This window comes from Neopelma chrysocephalum, unplaced genomic scaffold (genome assembly GCF_003984885.1).
Source record: "Neopelma chrysocephalum unplaced genomic scaffold, ASM398488v2 Primary Assembly neopelma1_180, whole genome shotgun sequence".
Classification (NCBI taxonomy): Eukaryota; Metazoa; Chordata; class Aves; order Passeriformes; family Pipridae; genus Neopelma; species Neopelma chrysocephalum.
The window spans coordinates 1,732,898-1,752,897 of NW_020897842.1; the positions used below are offsets into that span (position 1 = coordinate 1,732,898).

The 20,000-nt window shown below is 47.1% G+C and overlaps 4 protein-coding genes across 6 annotated transcripts in view; 1 reads left to right on the forward strand and 3 right to left on the reverse strand.

Moving 5' to 3' along the window:
• LRRC47 (leucine rich repeat containing 47) overlaps positions 1 to 436 on the reverse strand; it is a 5,989-nt gene extending 5,553 nt beyond the window's left edge. The window contains exon 1 of the mRNA XM_027702113.1: positions 428 to 436. Within this exon, the coding sequence (XP_027557914.1) occupies positions 428 to 436 (9 nt within the window). The remainder of the gene's footprint in view (positions 1 to 427) is intronic.
• Positions 62 to 13,596, reverse strand: CEP104 (centrosomal protein 104). Of its 3 annotated transcripts, none has more exons than XM_027702086.1 (22): positions 13,575 to 13,596; positions 12,399 to 12,562; positions 11,703 to 11,876; positions 11,258 to 11,396; positions 10,972 to 11,037; positions 10,525 to 10,601; positions 10,201 to 10,369; positions 9,800 to 9,958; positions 8,926 to 9,147; positions 8,523 to 8,726; positions 7,885 to 8,052; positions 7,134 to 7,307; positions 6,373 to 6,549; positions 5,738 to 5,944; positions 5,158 to 5,274; positions 4,695 to 4,731; positions 4,535 to 4,616; positions 3,823 to 3,931; positions 3,388 to 3,526; positions 2,649 to 2,716; positions 2,300 to 2,390; positions 62 to 1,135 (listed from the first exon to the last, which is right to left on the reverse strand). In XM_027702086.1, the coding sequence occupies exons 2-22, from the start codon at positions 12,509 to 12,511 to the stop codon at positions 1,002 to 1,004; spliced, it is 2,826 nt and encodes a 941-aa protein (XP_027557887.1). In that variant the 5' UTR covers positions 12,512 to 12,562; positions 13,575 to 13,596; the 3' UTR covers positions 62 to 1,001. The 3 variants fall into 3 exon arrangements, with proteins under 3 accessions (XP_027557887.1, XP_027557886.1, XP_027557888.1); XM_027702085.1 differs by lacking the exon at positions 13,575 to 13,596 and adding an exon at positions 13,254 to 13,324; XM_027702087.1 differs by lacking the exon at positions 13,575 to 13,596 and adding an exon at positions 13,254 to 13,324 and having other exon boundaries at positions 1,044 to 1,135; positions 2,295 to 2,390.
• DFFB (DNA fragmentation factor subunit beta) lies at positions 13,403 to 16,897 on the forward strand. The gene is made up of 7 exons (XM_027702088.1): positions 13,403 to 13,516; positions 13,590 to 13,716; positions 13,819 to 14,007; positions 14,691 to 14,770; positions 14,927 to 15,100; positions 15,242 to 15,342; positions 15,806 to 16,897. Exons 1-7 carry the CDS (start codon positions 13,403 to 13,405, stop codon positions 16,020 to 16,022), a joined length of 1,002 nt encoding a protein of 333 aa, XP_027557889.1. The 3' UTR covers positions 16,023 to 16,897.
• Positions 16,898 to 17,569: 672 nt separating this feature from the next.
• On the reverse strand, positions 17,570 to 19,979 carry CUNH1orf174 (chromosome unknown C1orf174 homolog). Its single transcript, XM_027702089.1, has 3 exons — positions 19,872 to 19,979; positions 19,172 to 19,663; positions 17,570 to 18,757 (listed from the first exon to the last, which is right to left on the reverse strand). Exons 2-3 carry the CDS (start codon positions 19,619 to 19,621, stop codon positions 18,650 to 18,652), a joined length of 558 nt encoding a protein of 185 aa, XP_027557890.1. The 5' UTR covers positions 19,622 to 19,663; positions 19,872 to 19,979; the 3' UTR covers positions 17,570 to 18,649.
• Positions 19,980 to 20,000: the final 21 nt, after the last annotated feature.

Sequence of the window (20,000 nt, forward strand, 5' to 3'; positions counted from 1 at the left end):
CCCCGGCACTGATTCCCTCGCCTCCCTCTCGTTTCCTCGCGTCTCTGAGCAACGCCAACACTTGCTTTGATATTTATTTTTTTTTTTTTATTCGGCACGCGGAATCGGGTTCTCAAACAGGAACCCGCGTCACTAAAGATAAAATAAAAATATGTGTTTGTTAATATGCGTGCTCCCGGCGTATGTATAATTATTTATCACATGTATTTGTTAAAGGAACGATTTATGCAGATTTTTGAAATCCAAGCACGCTGATCCACCTGGAAAATCCGGAAGGTTGGCTGCAGGCAAACTAGAAAAACTGTATTACAAAATCAGCTCTGTATGTACAAAACGCTACCACAAACTCACTCCATGGGAGCAAAAACCACCAAAACTTCCCCTCATATTACCATCTACCACTCCTTCCTGTGCCCGCAGTACCAACAAATGCCATCCTGGAAAGCAACAGGCAGAATGTTACAGGTAGGGGTGTGAGGATTGCTGCTTTAGTACAAAGCTTCATGCCCTGGGTCTTAATAAACTGTCTTTGAAGCTCTTAAAGTCACATGCTGCAGTCTTTGTATGGTTATTTTAATCGAGGTCTAACTAGGGAAACTCAGTACTTGAGTGTAAAGTGCACTAAAGCAGGCAAAAGGTCTACATTTATTAATTCAAGCTCTTCAGGACCCAACCGAGATTAGTTTTTCTTTTCTTTGAGGAGCCATTTCTTGGGGATATGGACTTGGAGGGTTTAGTTTAACCCTCCTGCCAAGTGGGCTCATAAGGCACTTGGTGCAAGAGGCCACGTTTCATGTCACCTGCTATGGGGTGGCAAAACACAGGGCAACATCCACAGTGACAGCCAGAGCCAAGGGGGTGATCACAGCAGGGACTGCAAGAGGCTAAAACAGCCCCACGGAGCCACATGAAGAAAGTGATGCAAGTTGCCCACAATTTTTAAATAGCTATGAGCAACCATGTGCCCAGTTATTGAGACAAAGGAAGAAATACTTGTCCTGTCATCTCTTCGAGTATTTTTTGCCAGTGCTTTTATTTGGGCCCCCTCGGGTTGAGATCTTGCTTCCTATGGAGGGGGATTGGTATTTTGCTCCTGAAGGACCCGGTTTCCTTAAATAGTGGCCACCTACTTTGGCTGTGAAGAGAAAATAGAGATCATTATTGCAAACACATCTACTCCCAGTATTGAATTTTATCCATCATTTTGATTTTCAGGATCTATTAAGTCTGAATGACTGAAGCAACTAGAAGCTGGCAGGCACTGAGCCCGAGTGCATCCCACACCAGGGGTGGTTGGACTAAATGGTCAGGGCTCCTTCCCTATCTCTAGGAAATACCTCTGGAATTTTAGCTTATCCGGGCAGGACTAAAGTTTCTTCTATGTTTCCAAACTCTAAGCAGCATCAAACTAACAACCTGCACCCTCATTAGCAAGTCCAAACAGCAAAGCTGAGGACAGACAGACAGACAGGCCTGTAGGTCCAGTTCAAGACTGGAAAGGGCTGAGTTTAACCACTGTGATTCACTTATGGCAGCTGAAAGGGGCAATTCCATAGTTCAGGAACGTGGTGTAGTTGTGACAGGCAGATATGAGCAAAGTACAGATCAGACAAAGGAGGTGAACTCTGAACATGCAGCTGATTAAAGAACTCCAAAGGGTCTAAATGAGGAAAGAGTTGGATGTTACTGGCCAGGAGTTCTGGTGCTGCAGGCAGTTTGTTTAACTTCTGTGTTCTGGAAATAAAAGGATTTTCCATGTGCTTCATAAATAAAGACAACTGCTAATAAAACACCTGACTTCAGCATCAATGTCTCTTTGTTGATAAAGGAGCTGCATAATGACAAATTCTGCCTAGTTCCTGGGTCTGGAGTGGAAAGGAAAAGCAGTGCACAGCACTGTTCAGTTCATCCTGTAATTAGGATCAGCTTTACACCCTCTGATTGGACACTAAAAGCTAAATCAGCCCTGGTTTCCTGTGTCAGCATTCAGGAGCTTTCCAGAACATTCACTGTTCAGCAGATTGTTCTGCTCATGGTCATCCTGTTCTGCAGAAACAACCCCCCTGAACTGATCAATATATCAAATTGCCAATTTCCCCAATCAGCTGAGCTAATGACCCTGTTTGGAATGACTGTTATTGAATGATTTTGGGTATTTGCTCCCCTGCACACTGTACCAGCACAAGAACTACCAGCTCACACAAATGCACAGACGCAGCTCACTCGTGGGGGTGAAACACTTTCCTTAAGGCAACACAGTAAAAAGCACAAACATGATTATCATTAACTAATCCCTTACCAGGCTGCAGCAGAATGGTTTTATTCATGGGGGATATCCTCCGCTGGTTCATTTTACAGCCATCTTGGTCCATCAGGTGAGATTTCCAGGCCTAAAGTCCATTAGAAAGAAGTGATAGTAAAACACCAAAAAAATTAGCCAATGATTTACCTGGTGACATGGGGAAAATGAGAGCTGTGCACAGACTTTATGGCAACAGCATTTTAATCTGCTCACTCAAAGTATGAGCACCTTGTGACTTACTATGGAATAGAAATTAATACACCCATCATTTTAATATATCTTAAAAGGCACACAATATTAAAATAATCACCCTACAAAATCAGCCCAATGTGGAAGGCAGGCTCACCTCCTCTCCAGGGGGAAAGTTCTCATGGCACAATGGGCAATGGTTTGCCACATTTTCTGGTTTGGCAGCTGAAATTGTTAGAAAAATAATGTTAGAATTGCAAAGACAGGCTAATTTCAAATACAACAGGAGAGCTTGCATAGCAAAGAGCATAAAACTATGCCATGGCTTACCCATCTCCTGCCCCATTATCATTAACTGCTCTCAAAGAGGTCCCAGGTTTAATTATCTCCATCAAAATCAGATCAAAAAGAATCAGAGAATCACAGAATGGCCTAGACTGGAAAGGACCTTCAATATCATCCCGTTTCTCCCTGTCCTGTCACTCCAGGCCCTTTTAAACAGCCTCTCCACCTTTCTTGTCAGCTCCCTTCAGGTACTGGGAGGCCACAATTAGGTCACCCCCGAGCATTCTCCTCTCCAGGCTGAACAATCCCAACACTCTCAGCCTTTCCCCATAGCAGAGGTGCCCCACCCCTGTAATCAACTTGGTGTCCCTCCTCTGGACTCACTTCAACAGATCCATGTCCTTCCTGTGCAGGAATGACAGTGCTTTTACTCAGGTGAACTCAGGCATTTACCCCTAATCTGTTCCCTCCTGAGGACTTACTTAGATCCCTAAATCCATTTTTCCTCAGATTCCTAAATCTGAAACAGAAGCATCCTGACTTGCCAGAGGTCCCCAGTATTTGGAAGTCTGAACCTTTGAAGTTCCCCCTTCCTGTCTGGAGCTACTCACGATTGCAAATCCTGCTCTTGATGTGTTTGGGCAGCTCGTCCTTGGGCAGGGCCTCGCTGCAGCGCTGGCACTTCCCAAAGCTGTCCCTTTTGTCACAGTCAGTCAGCAGGTGCTCTGTCAGGCTCGAGATCTCCACCATCTGCAACACAGCCAGGGCCACCCAGGGAGGTTTGTGCTAAGTAGGGGGTGGGATTCAACAACCTGCTCACGAGATTTTTGGAAGGTAAGACTCACCTTCCAAAATGACAAGGGGAAAATGCAATTTAGTTCCGTTATTAATGAATATTCTAAATGCTGCTCTTTTCTGAAAGCACTACCCAAACCACACAGGTGTGTTCAGAATTCACCTGCCTGAGTGTTAAACATCTTATAGTGCCTCAAAACCAGAATAACAACAGCCAATGTCTTCAGTAGCTCTGAAAAGTTCAGTCTGACCTGTTTGCAGTGCTCACATCGGGTTAACATGGGGCAGTGCTTCCAGTAATGCAGATCCAACCCTTCCTCTGTGAAGGATTCATCCCTTTCACCACAAAAAATACACAAGCTGGGAAAAAAAATACAAACATCAGTGACATCAGAGTGAAATGGATGAACCCTGTTCCTTCTGCTCAAAGCTGTTCTGAAGAACAGCCACCATCCTGAACACAACATCTTCTCCCCATGTAGTGCTGACCTTAGGGTGGGGCAGGTACTGGGATGTAATTTATGGTCAATACCACTATAAAGCATTTGTTCATATAGGAACATTAATTCCACTAAAGCCCTGCCAACAGCTCACTGACACTGGCTTTCCTGGCTCCAGAATCTCCAAGTGCTTCCTCTGTGACCTCCCCTACAACCAGGTAACCTACACTGTATTTTTCCCTTATTTCACACAGGCACCTGAACATTGAACTGTGGCCATTTCTTATCCCACAAGCAACTCCTCAGAAAACAAGTTCAAGGTCACACTATCCAAGAACTTAAAAAAACCCAACAGCTGGGATTGCTTGGTGATAATTCCCAATCTGTTAAAAGAGATTTTAATAGCTACTGTCTCACTGCTGAAGGTATTAGCTTTGATCTACTAGAGAAATATTATTACTGTTATTAGCTCACAGGTGACACCAAGTGCTTAAGGTGATTAGAGACTGCTCATCTCACTTACTTATCCAGGTAATTTGCAACTGAGGAAAGATCCTCTGGAATCTCTGCTGCTGCAGCCTGGGGGCTTTCGTATACCTGGTAGTCTAGAAGGAGAGAACCTATTAAACCAAGATCCCATTTTAACTCATCTACAGTTCTTAACACTATTTGAAACTACCTACCTTGATTATCCGGTTTCTGAAAATCAGATTCTTTCTCCTAAAGAGCAAAGAAATCTTAGATCAGAAATTTGCTAAATGGCTGTGATGACTTCCAGGGAGAAAGGAAACACATTATATTCTAATTTTTCTCTGTAATTTAAAGTTTAGAAGCAGAGCCAAAGCACTGAAACGTTTGTGTTTCTGGTCCTCGGGCAAATCTCTCAAGTATGATGGTTTTATTTTATATTATAAAGCTATTATTATTATGTTATATTAAAGAATCCGAATTTTATACTATGTTAGGAGAAACAACACCCCAGATTTTATACTGGACTGCTGAAGAGGAAAGTCACCCTGTGTATGTCTGGAGTCTCTCTCCCTTTTAAGTATAATGAGACAATGCCAATGTTCATTATCTAAGCCCATGATATCTGAGCAACAAAGGATTAAAAGGAATAAAAATTAAAAACCAAACCACCCTCACCTCTTCACCTTGAACCTCTGCCTGTATCTCCTTTAGAGCTGCCAGCTGACCTTGCAGAACTTTCATTTCTTCGTTCTTCTGTTTCTCTGCTTCTTCTGTCGCTGCCTTTCTCTGTGCCTGGCAGGAAATCCCCTGTCAGTTCCAAAAGCCTTGGAACCATCCATCATACACAACACATTGCAAAACACATCAGCACAGGACAAATGGCCGATGCAGAACTGGAAACTTCCCGCTCAGTTAAATGATGGGTCTGATGCAGTGACACCTCCCTCCTCCCAAACTCAGAAAGGAACACCCAGCAGAGCCTTTCTGCTCACTGTTCCCAAGGCCTGCCAGCAGAAAACAGTATTTGAGCATTTTCCAAACTGCTCGTGCACTATTTCAGCAGGACCATCTCTGCATTCCTTGCTGGCTTTATTCCCAAGAGCGAGTACAGGGAATACACCAAGGAACGTTCACCGCACACCTGGAGACACTCTGCTGCCCGTGCCATGAAATGAGGATGTCACTCAGCTGAATGCCACGTGTGAAGTGGCCACGTGTGAAGTGGCCACGTGTGCCCTGCCCTCTCCTGACATACCCTCACTTCAGGCTCAGGAAGCTTCCCGTCGATCCTGGCGAAGCCCTCAAAGAGTGTTTTGTAGCGCACGGTCCTGCGGGCGCTGGCGTCGTCCGGGGGCAGAAACTCGAGCACGGCCGCCCGGTGCTGCCGGTACATGGCGAAGATGATCCGCAGCACCACGTCCCGCACCTCGTGGGCCCGGTGCTCCAGAGCCCCCGTGGCAAACTGAAAAGGAAAAAAAACAATAGTGAAGAATTATGTCTCTCTCTTCTCGTGTTTTCAAGGACTCGTTTATCAGTCCAAAATGACTGTTTCCCTGCAGCAGGAGGAATCTTCCCACAGACGGGTTTTGCAAACGCTTTTTGACCCGTTGATTCTTTTTCCCCCATATTGACATCTTGGTTCATAGATTTATAGAATGGTTGGGGTCAGAAAGGACCTTAAAGCTCAGCTCATTCCACCCCCCTGCCATGGGACACCTTACACTAGTCCATGTTGCTCCAAGCCCTGTCCAACCTGGCCCTAAATTACCAGCACTGTTTACTGGGGGGGATACACCTCTTCAGGAATTCACTAAGCACTCCAAACCAGCCAGGCAGGTCCCCAGAAAACCATCAGAAAGACCTCCATGTGCTGTAGCCTCAGCCTCTCACCTTCATGACGTTGTTGATGGTGAACCCGGAGTTCCCAGTCCCCAGGGCTCTCAAGAGACATTCCACCAACTCCACGTGACTCATCGCCAGGTGTGTTGGGGAGTTTGGTTTTAATGGTTTAACCAGGTGGACTGGAACAATCTGGAGAGGTTTAACTTCAGTGCACAGTGCCATTTCCTAGGAACAGAGAGTCAGTGTGCAGGCTGGAGCTCAACGAGGACAATTACCTGTTATTCTCATCTCTGCAGGTCACTTGCAACAAAGAACACGAGAGTCACACCTTCCTACACCTGCAGCAGCAGAAATCCCCACGCTGTCCCTCACAACAGAGGTGACAAAACATGGCCAGAAAAAATTCTGCAAAGACATTCAATTGGTTCTGCCACTTTGCCTTCCACATATTTACAGCCATAAACTAAAATACAAGAAGTTCCACGTCAGCATTAAGAACTCTTCTCCACGGAGGGACTGAACAGGCTGCCCAGGGAAGGCATGGAGTCTCCCTCTCTGGAGACATTCCAAACCCACCTGGATGTGTTCCTGTGTCACCTGCTCCAGGTGACCCTGCCTGGGCAGAGGGGGACTGGATGATTTCCAGAGGGCCCTTCCAACCTCAGCAATTCTGGGATTCTGTGATAAGCTGTAACCCTTCACAGCAGCCCACCTTGGTCTCACAGCCCAGTCTGATCAGGTGTTGCCTGCCTGGGAGCTCCATGATGTGCTTAATGAACTCAAAGCCTAATCTGAAGGGAAACACCCACCTGGATGAAGGCAGAAGCCAGAAGGCGAAGACGGGATGAAGAGTCTCCTGTTCTAGAAAGCAAATTTGGAAGGGTTTTTTCCACACAATGAGAAGTCTCTAGCTTCCCTAGTTTATGTTTTGGTATGTACTGTGTAATGATCATTTTTAAAAGTTTCAGGGAAGCTTGAAAAACCTAAATCAAAAACAAAAAGGAAATATTGAGCAAAAACATCACAGAGATCCATGTTTTCAGGCAATACTGTAAAATCTATTGTTAATCTGGAATAACAGTAGCACTCTTAGAAGAAGCTACTTCAGATTAACTCTCTTCCAGAAAACCTGTTGCCAGGGCTTAGGTGAAAGGCTTCAGAAATTGTTTTATAAAGAGTAACAACTCTTGATTTTTTTCTTTTCTTCCTGTTGAAGGCTTATTTGAAAGCAAAGTGTCCTTCAGCTAAGTGCAGTCTCTCGAGCTGGAAACTAAGTTATTTCATCGCTATACTTTAACAAAATAAAAGGCTCAACCTCACTGCAATTTACTGCATCAGCAGATATTCCTCAAGCTCATGGCTCAGTCCAGGGCAGTATTTTCCATCTGCTCAATGCCAGACACTGCCCAGTTGTTTTGGAGTTTGGGGGGGGGGGTGTTTTGATTTTGAACTTACTCAACAGTACATTTATAAACTATTTGTTCAAAGTAGCTTAACATCACGGTTCTTCAATTTTGGCTGCCAGTTCTTCACTGGAGCATCAAACCTGTCCCAACTTACAGAAGACACGGTGTCTTTGATGGCTCTCCTCACGAGGAAAACAGCAGCCCTCAGCATGTTCCTTAAATCCTCCTTTGGGGTGTTCACTGACACTTCCATCAGCTTCTTATACACCGCCAGCAATGCGTCCTCCCGATAGGACCAAGTTCTGGAATATGCTCCTGAAACCTGAGCACAGAACAAGTTTATTTCTTAAAAGGTCCACACAGATATGTCAATACATATTCAACATTTATATAGAGAAAGAACCTCAAAAAAAGCTTATGAACTGAAGCATGAAACACCCAAGTGTTCCCTACAGGAATCTGGCTTTATTAAAAGCACACATTTTGAAATGTGACGAATGAAATGGATTAACAGGTCAGGCTGAAGGAGCCCTTCGAGGCACAGTGAAGGCTCCTCTCCCTGTAAAAGACAGTGGCAAGTTATGGGTATTCTGGGTCCCTACCCTAAAGCAGACAACTGGATCCTGTCTGCTTACCAGCCCATCAGGTAATCAAACATACAAGCTACAGCATCATATAAAAAAAGGTCAAATTTTAACCTCAGATTTCTAAGTAACAGCTCTGAATATGTAAAAATCCTCTCAACTCAACACAGAGCACAACAATCCATGGGTTTATGTTGTTGGTTTTTACCAAAGCTTCTCCAAAAACGTCAACAGCAGGGCTGGCCTCCCTCAGTGCCTTCTCTGTGAGTGGTTCAGGCTCCCCAGTAATGCCAGTCCTTGGGGTGTCTCCAATGTCCTCTTCAGTCACCTCTGGCTCCAGGTAGGCAACAGCTTCATCCACCTGCTTGCAGATGGCTGGGAGAGGCCTCTCGTCATAAGGTAAAAATTCAGCCTAACAGAGAAGACAAATATGTGTCCTGGAAATGACTCAGATGTGGAGCGGTTTCACCTCAATGCAAATTTCTCATATCAAAGCTGCATCGCTCCACAATTAACTGTGACAGTAACCACAAGACCTCGTTGTTTGTAAGGCTGGACACCAAGTCCTTTGCTCTGCTGGGTTTTGCAGTTACCCATGTAACAGTACTCACATTTTCCTTGCAGGCTGTGGGCTGAGCCAGAGGAGGAGGAGGAGGAGGGGACTGCTGTGGAACAACGGGCTCAGCACAAGTGGGATCCACCGACTGCTCTGGCAGCTCAGGCTCTGCCCCCCCGGGCTGTCCCTCAGCTGGGTCTGTGTGCTCAGGAGGGGAGTGCTGGGGGCTCACAGGGTCAGCCACAGGCCCCAGAGGTAACTCGGGTGGTTTTCGGATCTGAGAAAGGGAAGGAGATTCTGTACAGCAGGGCTAAAAGTGTGCTAAAACCAATTAGTACAGCTACACCTCTGGCTGTCAGCAGGATTCTGAGCTTTCAAGTAAACATCAGACCTGGCTCACAGATGTGCCATCATTCCCACTGGATGCAGCTTTATCAAACAATCAGAAAATAATTCTATGTGGATGCCTGTGGGGAGAGACTACAAAGCTTCCCCTCCTAAGAACAACATAAACCCAGACATATATAAAACAATCACACCGTGTGTGACTGTTTAACCATTCTGTATGATTAAGCCTTGATGCCAGCCTAGGACTCTTCTACCCCTCCAAAAGACAAGAAAGTATCTTATTCACCCGCACCAGGTAGCCCTGAAATTATGCAAAACATTCAGGATTACAGTGCCATTTGCTTGAGACCTCAACAGTTTAACATAACTTATGGAGAACTAGGCATGTTCATGAAAGAAAGAAGAAAAACTAGGCATGTGAGAGTCTTTGGTTGGGGAAATCCACAATCCAAACAAAAAAACTGAAAATCTCACGTAAATGTCCCAATAGCTGTGTAGTAACTCCTACTCTTTGAATATCTTCGGTTGCTCTGCCATTTCTACTTAGAATACCCCCCTGAGTTCAGACTGACAGCACCCACCAGCAGCTGTGCATCCAGGAGGTCGTGGAGCTCCAGCTGCTGGTACACCTTCAGCCTGTACTCATCCATCTGCTCCTTCTTCTTCTTGGCAAGGTCATAATCCTCCTTCTCCACCGCGTAGCGCTTCTCCACCTCGTACCGGCCGAGCCGCTCCCCCACCTGGAATGGGCACAATGAGACACCTTGGAATCACCTCACTGTACATTTCTTGGAATCATCTTACTGTACTTGTGTCTGTATTCCACTATTTCCAGCCAAATCGTTCAATCGAGCTATCTGAATTTAAAATTATCACTTTGGAAATACATCGGAAATCACTACGGTTCCACACGACCAGCAGGGCCCTGGTGGGCCACTGGAACACAGCTCCACTTAGGAGACAAAAGATCCCTCATCAACACCTTCTGCAAGTCTGCAATGGCCTGTTTGAGTTTCTTGGCGTGGTCGTAGCACTCGTGCCGGACAGCTTCCCGCTTCCTCTCATCCAGCCTGCGGATGATCTGAGCCACCTCCGGGTCCTGGTACATGTCAAAAGCCAAATCATCCAGGGGGGAAATGGAGTCAGATTTCCTGAAGTCACAAAATAAATAAAATAACCCACAATAAGCCAGGCTGAGGGAATGGCTTCTCTTTTCATTAGCAGGGAATCAACAAAGCACAGAGACCAACAACTACTTTAGACTGAGTAGAGGTTTTCCCAGAGTATATGCAAAGAACATCCTTACCCAAGGTAAGTTCCATCTAAGGCAGGATCATCTGATTTAATTCCCAAGTAATGGTCTATCAGCTTCTCTCTGGAAGGCTTTGGAAGGAGGCAAAAAAAAATCTTAATGCACATTCACCAACATCAGGTGTGTGTTCAGGACAGAAGTTCTCACCTGCCACAATGAACAGCAGTTCTGCAACTCAGAATATTTATGTTTTGGGACATATTGAAACAAGAGAATTTGGAGAGGCTAAAACCGAGATTGTTCCAACTGATTATGGTTTAGTTTTTGTATCCTGTATTTGGCTCAATTTTTGAGAACTTTCTTGTTTCAAGAGAACATTAAAAATAAATCAATACATGGCAGCTCTGCCAGAATAAATACATGGCAGCATTGCCCCAGGAACCTGTACCTGAACAGGTGGAGCAGCACCTGAGCAAGAGGACAGGGATGCTTTGCACTTACACTGCTCATGCTGTCATTGCTGTAGTCTGCTGGATCCCCAATGATGTTCACAGCTACCAGGGCAACCTGCAGAGATTCACAGAAAATGGAAATGCATAAACCCGGTCGTGATTCCAAGTCACTGCTAACCTGTTGTTTGTATCTTCTGTTTTAAAACAAGCCAAAATAAATCCAGGAGCTTTCGACCAACATTTCTGGCTTCTACAGATCAAAGAGGCAGATTTCTGTGCTTGTTCTGTACTAGGGAAGTATCACTTGGATTACCAGGTAAAGACTATTAACTCACCTGTCCGTATATGTTGTATTTATTGACATAATTTTTATGGAAAATCAGCTTCAGGTACTGGCCAACTGCATCCACATACACAGACTTTAACTCCCGTGCTTTGAAGTCAGTCTTCTCATTGTCCGAGAGAGGGACGTAGCTGGAAGGAAAACGTGACACGTGAGCACAGGACAGGTGCAGACACACGGGTGGGTTGCTGCTCCTCAGGGTAGGACCCTGGTAAGGTTTAAAACTCCCCATAACTGAGGCAACATCTGCAAGGCTGTTCATCTGCAGGTGCCCCTTACACCTGCATCTTCAGCTCTGTCACAGATCCACATGAGTCCAGGGTCTCTCTGCTGCTTTTACAGCATGTCCACACCTCTGGCAACCCATAATAAATATTATTTTCCCCTGAAAGTTTTCTGATTAAGACAATGAACCCACTCAGAGCTTTCTGACTCACCCTAGTCTCTGAAACCTCTCTGACTGATACGGAGAAAAGTATTCAGGCAAACTTTCACTGATGTAGAACTCAATTTTGCTGGAAATCATGTACTGGTGAGCAAGCAGCTGCAGCTTCCGTATCCGACACCTCTCCACCAACTGCAGGATGATCTCCTGGGGATACTGACAGAGCCTGGAACAGACAGTTTCTAAATGAAATCATCCTTTTATAGAGGACTTCGTTTCCAACTTAAGCAGCATTTAATTATGAAACTTTCACATTATTTATTGTTTAAACAAACATTACAAATATTGTAAAAAGAACCCCAAGAGCAGAGCGGAAACACTTTTCCCTTCCCTTTACTGCACATGTGTATGTTCAAGTGCCCCACACCTGTCTAGAGGACGTGCTGAGACAGCCAGATTTTTCACACTAAGCCAAAGCAGTTGCAAGCTCCAAGTCTGCCAAGAACAAAAGTGCTCTTCCCTTTTCCAGGACTTTATTTAAATGCAACGTGGTGCCTTTAGGTGGCAACCAAGGTGCTTTTTTCCCCTCTCAGGATGAGGATTCCGTGGGACTAAAGTAACTCTTTTGTTTCCCCAGTTTGGTCTGGGGTCCTGCAAACCACTCTTGGCCATGCCTGGCAGAGCTGCCACTCATCCTAAACCCGGTTCTTCAGACCATCAGAGCTCCAGGACCGTGCACAGGCAGTACCTGGGTGAGCGCCACCCGTTCACCGTCGGCGCGTGAACCATCAGCTCCCGGGCGCTGAACCCGTCCTCGTGTCCCGACGAGCTGACCACGGTGAACCCGATCTTGTGCGGCATCCTGAGCAGCTGAGCTGGTCACGGCCACGGCCTTCAAGCTTAAACTCATCCCTGGAAAGATGACAAAAGACCGCTGAGACACTACAGTCAAAGAATTAAATCCTGTGGTCTCGCCAAGTCAGTAGGTGATGACCACAAACCTAAACTTTCTTTAATTAATATTCGCATGATAAAACACACCATGTTCCTATGGTGTGAGCTTGATTACTGCTGAGCAAAACGAGGGTTTAGCTCACTTGCAGAGCAGTTTGCCAACAGCAGTTTGCTGAGCCAAGATGGAGCTTGAAACTTAGAGTTCCAAACACACACAGGAGCGACCAGTACCATCCTCTGTGTGCTCGAGCCACAGGAACACACAAAAAAACCAAAGCGCAGGGTCAGTTTAGCCCCTTTTCCCAGCCACAGGAACGGCACAAGGTGGGGGCACAGGGTGGGGGCACAGGGTGGGGGAACAGGGTGGCGGCACAGGGTGGGGGCACAGGGTGGGGGCACAGGACAAGCACCGGGACCGCCGCTGCCCACCCCGGGCCGTGCCCGTGTTACGGCCCCAAAGCCCTCCCTCCCTCCCTCCCTCCTCCCGCCGCTCGGCCCCGCAGGCCCCGGGGAGCGGCCGGGCCGGGCCGCGGCCAAAGCACGGGGTGCCCTGGCGGGGGCTCGGGGGTGCCCCCGGGGGCCGGGGCAGCGGAGCGCGGGGCGGACGGGACGGGACGGGACGGGACAGGACGGGACGGGCCGGGCCCACCTGGCTGAGCGCGGCCATCGCCGCTCTCATGGCAACGCGGCCCCGCCGCGCACGCGCCACCGCCGCGCCCGGCGCGCCTGCGCGGGGCGGGACCGGCACCGGCCCCGGGATCGGGACCGGGATCGGGGGGAAGCGGCACCGGGCGGCCCATGGCGGAGCCGCCGCGGCCCTTCCGCCTGCGCGGGGCCGGCGGCCCGCAGAAGTTCGGGGTGGCGGCCGGGAGCCTGCGCGGGCTGCTGAGGAAGGGCTGCCGCCTGCTGCAGGTGCCGGGCGGGCCGGGGGGCGGCCGGGGGGCTGCCGGGGGTCCCGCCCGCCGCTCACCCGCCCCCGGGGCAGGTTCCCTTGGCAGGCAGCCGCCTGTGCCTGTACGAGGACGGCACGGAGCTGACCGAGAGCTACTTCCGCGCGCTGCCGCCGCAGACGGAGCTGGTGCTGCTGGGCCCCGGGCAGAGCTGGCGGGGATGTGAGTGCGGGGCCGGGCGGGGGTCCCCGGGGGCAGAGCGGGCGGGGATGTGAGTCCGGGGCCGGGGGCTCGGCTCAGCCCGTGCTGCCCCACCCTGCCCAGGTGCCAGCGACATCGAGCGGCTCCTGGCCGCGCTCTGCAGCCAGCGGGATGCTCTGGTGGAGGCCGCGAGGAAGCTGCTGACGGACGAGCGGGCTCCCCGCAGGCAGAAGCTGCTGGCGGATCTCATCCACAACCTGAGCGAAAACATCTTGGCCGAGGACAAGGAGGACGACAAGAAGTGGTTCGAAGGTGTGTCTGTGGCCACAGGGAGCTGCTGAGGGACCCCCATGTCTTGCTCTGCTCAAAGTCACTTTTGTCAGTTTTACTGTTCTTAAAGAAAAATTGTTTAAAAGTTTGGGAGTGCTTCTGGCTGGTGGGATAAGGTACCTGGTCAGGGGACTAGTTATCCCTTCCAGTAGCACGTGTCTAGGTTTCTTTAAAATATGTGCATATTTATTATCAGGAAATGGTAAAGACAGTGTTTCCTATTTGTCTGTCCAAGATTTTTCCCCATTACTCTAGGTCTGCATTTATGATCTTTTAATGATTTGTTAGTAGTGTATTGGTAACTAGCACAGCTCAGCCAGCTAACCTTGCTTTATGTTATCTTTACACTCTGCAAGGTCTCTCTCCCATTCCCAAGTCATTGCTGCAGTTCTTCCCAAACAATTCTGTTCTCCTTTCACAATCTCTTAGTGTTCCACATATGCACGTTAACAAGAAATATTTAACAACCACAGTACCAGCCACTGCTCTCCCAGCAGATGCTGGCGTAGGGTCCCTTTCAGTGCTAAGGGCAGGGTAGTCCTGAACTGGTGAAATAAAAACGGGAAAGAATCAAACCTGTGCATCCCGAGTGAGTGAAAAGCCGGGATGAACGCCCAGCGGGGCAGGAGCCGTGCTCAGGTACAAAGCAGTGTCACTCCCTCCAGGGCTGGAGTCTCGGTTCAAGAACAAATCCAGCTACATGAGGCACAGCTGTGAGAGCAGAATGCGGGGCTACATGAGAGAGGTAAAACTTTCTGTTGAAGTAACTTATTGTCAACAGTAATTCTGTGGCCACATGAATTTTTAAAGAACACTTTTACAGTGCAACATTGTGATTGTAGAACAGAGCCTCAGGCTGCCACAGGAACCCAGGAGTGACTGTTGGGTTTTCCCCCTCTAGGTCAGTGGTTTTATTTCAAACGTTCATCCTGCAGCGAGAGACGCCTACAGAGGGGTAATGGAGCTGATGGCAGAGAAACTGAAATCTGTGAAGTACAACGGGTGCTACTTTGACAGAAGGGAGGAGGAGGACGCAGCACGTCTGTGCACTGCGGAGGGGTGGTTCTCCTGTCAGGTATGTGCAGCCCTTCCCAAAGCAGAGTCACGGAATCATGGAATGGTTTGGGTTAGAAGGGACCTTAAAGATCATCTCATTCCACCCCTGGCCATGGGTGACAAGTGTGACACCTTTCACTGCAGCCCTCTGGTTTCACAGGGACCTTTCGACAGAGACGACTGCCCGTGTAAGCATTCCATCAACCCCTACAGCAACAGGGAGAGCAGGATCCTCTTCAGCACCTGGAACCTCGATCATGTGTATGTACAGAGTGTTCATCCAGACCTACCTGATTCATGCCCTTCTGCTCCATCAGGAATGGTTTAGCCTTAGTCTTTACCCCCCTGCTCTGCTAGGAATATTTTGTGAGAAAAGGTGCTGGGATGCTGCAGCTGTGCTGAGAACAACGCCCTGAGGACAGATGATCATCCTGTCTCTCATTCCCTGCTTTGCTCCTGTGCAGATTTTCTTTGTATGGAAGCAAACTCCTCCTCACTGTGTTATTGCTGTGAATTCACTCTGGCAAAACCCCTCAGACCTATTTTAAACGTGCATGTGATGCAAACAGGATTTGCTAAACTAATTTCCTTGGGGGGAAAAAATCATAAACCTAGTTATGGAAAAAGAATTCCAATTCTGCCTGGCTCTGAAAGAAAGATGCAGGCTTGATTACTCTGAAAAAACTCCTGATGGCAATATTGTTTTCTCTTTTGTGTCCCCAAGAATTGAGAAGAAACGTGCTGTTGTCCCAGAACTGGCAGAAGCTGTCAAAACACGCGACGGAAGAGAAGTGAACTGGGAATATTTCTATCAGCTGCTGTTTACCCTGGATAATTTAAAACTCGTACATATTGCTTGCCATAAGAAAACCACTCATAACCTCAGCTGTGACAAAACCAAAATTTACAGAAAGAGGAAACAAAACCACAAGATTTCCTAGTGCTGTCTCTGGAAGGGACCTGCTGCTTTTTCCAATCATGTCAGTGCTGTTGTTTTTAAATAGCTCCAGTTTCTTAAACAAGAACTATCAAGAGTGCCTGGCACAGGACTGGCTGAGTAACACAACCAGAGCTCACAAAGCACACACTGATGCTCCCTCGCCTTCCCACTCCCTGTGAGCCTCCCTCAGCTCACACTGTGCCAAGGGTGTTAAAATCCACCTGTGAGGGTACAAAATGAGCCAGAGGCTGACACTGTTTTCACCCTACCATGTCTTTCTTGCCATGACCAGTGTCGGCACAAAACTTGCAGTACACAGAAAGGAAACCTGGACAAAACATTTCTCACAAACTGATCTGAGGGGGCTCGTAGATTCCTGTTCCTCTGTAAGCCAAACAAAGAATGATTTAGGATCATGGTTTTGCTCTGTGCCTTTTGCAGGTAGCAGCCAGTGTATTCCAGGAATGGCAAAGTTGATTCAGCACCAGAGCTGCCACCTCACCTCTGCCAACCTGCCTTCATCCCTGAGCACTCCTTTGCTGTTCCTTCAGAAGGAAGAGCAAGGCCATGGCATAGCTTTGCTTTTCCCACCTTGGTTTGCCATTTCCCTATTGATTCCCTCTTCTTTTGAACATTTTCTGCCTTTTCAGCTTAAGTTTGCTTGAAGCACCACCAGCAGTGACATCTATAACAATCAACTTTACAATAATAATGTTTACCTGGTGCTGTAGAGAATACTGATGGGGTAAAATACTTCCTACCTCAGGCAATAAAACACAAATAGATGGATTTTTACTTGATTTTTTTTGTTTTTTAATACCAGCTGATAGCAAGTGAACTTTTAGGGACTGTCGCTGTAAACAGTGTGAATTTTTTTTAAATAAAAAAAATGACCCCTTATGTGTGTTTGTGAATATGTGGAGGTGCACAAGTGGTTCATCAGGTTTGATAGAGCATTATGGTCTGAGCACAGGGAGACACGTTTATGGAGCACCAGCTACCTCCTGCTCTGTAAATAACCCAGAAAAGCTCTGCCTCCCCCCACATTGATGCTCCTGCTCCACGTGGAATTGTACAGAGATGGTATTTCTGCACGAGCCCCGACTTACTGGGTCTTGGAAGCTTTGCTACAGAGAGTAGTGATTTACTTAAAACACTCAATCCCCTCCCAAACATTTCAACCTGAAAAGTAAGGAGGTGCATTTAAAATACAGGATTTCTAACTCCACTGCACAGAATTCATCCATGCAGCTTGCCTCACTGCACTGTGTGACACTGGGGAGGGCAGCACAGCCAGGATTCTGGTGACAAAACCCAGTGTCACCTGTGTGGTACACAACCCCAAAACTGAAAATCCCCATTATGCAGAGTGAAATGAATGTGTGTGAAACCATGCTTGCTAGAAAGAGCCAGCAGCAAACACAGCACTGAAGGAAAGCTGCTGCAAGATGGAGCTGGGCTGGAACCATGAATATGCAATTAAAAATCTGGATTTTTCCATGCTACAGAATTGGAGTGAAAAGAAATATCGTTGACAGAAACAATGCATCAGCTGGAGTGGAAATGGGACTGCATTACCATGCCATGCATATACAATTTGTTTGCCTTACAACTTTTGAATGTTTAACAGGCTCTAGCTGTAGAAATTAATATTTATTTAAACCATCTGCTGATAACATTTTTTCCTCTATTTTTAGAAACACAGAAGGAACTATAACAATAAATAACTGGAAGCTTATTGCATAATCACACTTTCAAAGAAATACTCCAACAAACACTGGGTGAGTTAACAGTTCCTGGAATTAGCTGAGGTTGCTCCTTACTTTTCAAACATGCAGGGAGGGCTGCCCCACATCTTAGCAATCCATACTTGCTCCTCTGCCCATCAAATCCTCCTTTATATCCACCAAAGCATTTGTTTACAAAATCCCTGCTGGAAATCAGTCTAAAATCCTTAATGAGCTGCAGCACAGGGTGTCACCAAGAACAACTTTTACAGCAGCGGGTGGAGGGGGAGGCAGCAGCACAGGGTGGGTGTTTGGGGAGATGATGTGCAGTAAAAATGTGCTGAACTCCCAGACATGAACACACTGAACTCACACTGACACCCTGCATTGCATTTTGGCAGCAGAACTGGTTTGTAGAGGTTTAATTGGTCCTGGTTTAGATGTAAACAACCCACACAACCTACACAAGAGACCCTTGTCCCTCTTTGTGCCTGGGAGTCAACTGGCTCCTTTATTACCTGGGTGCCAGAGACATCACAGAGTTAAAAGAAGGTTGTTTTAGAATCTTTTCCTTGACTATTTCAAAAAAAAGGAGTGAAACCAAATACTCCCTCTAGATTGAGGCTCAAATTTATAAAAAAACCCTTAAGAATTTCTGTTTTCCCTGGGTTTTTTTTCCTAAATATGAGTGGTAAAGTGCTAAATCACAATTTCTTCCTAAATCACAGTCTTTGCCCCAGATAACTGTAGGAATACTGTATCTGCCAATTCCAGCAACACAAACTCTCCCAGTTCTCTCCCTGAGAAAAGGCAAACACAGACACCTTATGTTACTGACAGAACCATTGCTATGTGGTTGCAAAGAAAAAGAAGAAAGGTTTAATTTGTTTACAGTTTGTTGTTAGACAACATCCTCTTCCTCCTCATCATCTTCCTTTGCAAAGAAATGCAGGTTCCTGACTTCTCGCCGGCTCATCGTTGTGCTTGGGAGTGCAACTGGTGGGAGATCCTGGAGGAAACAGATAAAATCATTAAGGCAAAGTCCAATGCAGGGGGTTGGAACTGGATGATATTTAAGGTCCCTCCCAACCCAAGCCATTTTATGATTCTATTAAGAATCAACGACCAGTCAATACTATTTTGACAACAGTGCTGCGTCACCATAATACAGCTGTGAATGTCTTCATCAGAAAAAAATATCTTTTATGGATTTGGACTAAAAAAATCTAAATAAGAAATATTTTACACCTAAAATTACTTTGGCTGGGCAAGTAATTTCATCTCTGATTGAGACAGTTCTGGCGGGGGGACAGCGATATTACTCCAGATGTCCAACAATCTGGTCAAGTTTGCCAAGTGTTTTGAGGCAAATTTAAAGTGGAGCAGAGCTGAGTCTAAAGCACCAACAGACTCATCCCCTTACCGGCCCAAAGTCCCCGAAGAAGCGGTGCACTGGCATGGGCTGGTTGCTGTCCTCGTCCGAGAAGCCGCTGTGTTCCAGCTGCATCGGCCTCCTGGGCCGGTCGGTGTCCTCGGAGCCGGACTCCTCAGCCAGCACACTGCCACAGCTGCTCTCCTCCTCACTGAACACGGGGCAGGGCACAAATCCACCACTGCCCATTTTTAACGGGGTGCTGCTCGACCTCACCGCGCGTGGCTCCAGGGAAACATCGCGCTCCTCTGCCCGCTTCCCTTCGGCAGTCTCTGGAATGCTTTCACCTTTTTTCTGTTGGATTATATTGGTGTCTCCCGGATCTTCTGAACCTCGATGCTCATCAGACGCTTTTGGCATTTCCCCCGGTGCAGCAAGGTTTCCAGTTCCACATGTGAGTCCTTCCAGTTCTGATTTGGGGCTGCTTTTTTCCCATCTCATCCTCTTTGAGGGTCGTTCATCAGCCGCTTTGTGTGACGAACACTATTAGGAAAAAAGACAAGACTCTAAACCTCTCTTGAAATAAAGAAAAATACACCCAGCTTATCTCTTTAGCTGCAAGGCTGGATGGGGATCCGAAGGGCTCCATCACACGGGCAGCACCTTGATCCAAATCTGAGAAAAGTAATGAGTAGAAAGTGCACAAAGAATGGAAAACAGGTGCAGGCAGCACATATAAACCACAACATACAGCCCATCACCAGCAGAAAGCCACTTCTCAGAGCATAAACTTGCACCGTACAAGGTTAATGTCTTATCTTAATGTTCTTATCTTCTTAGGGATGCTGTTGATGGACGGACTGTCATCACCCAGCACGGC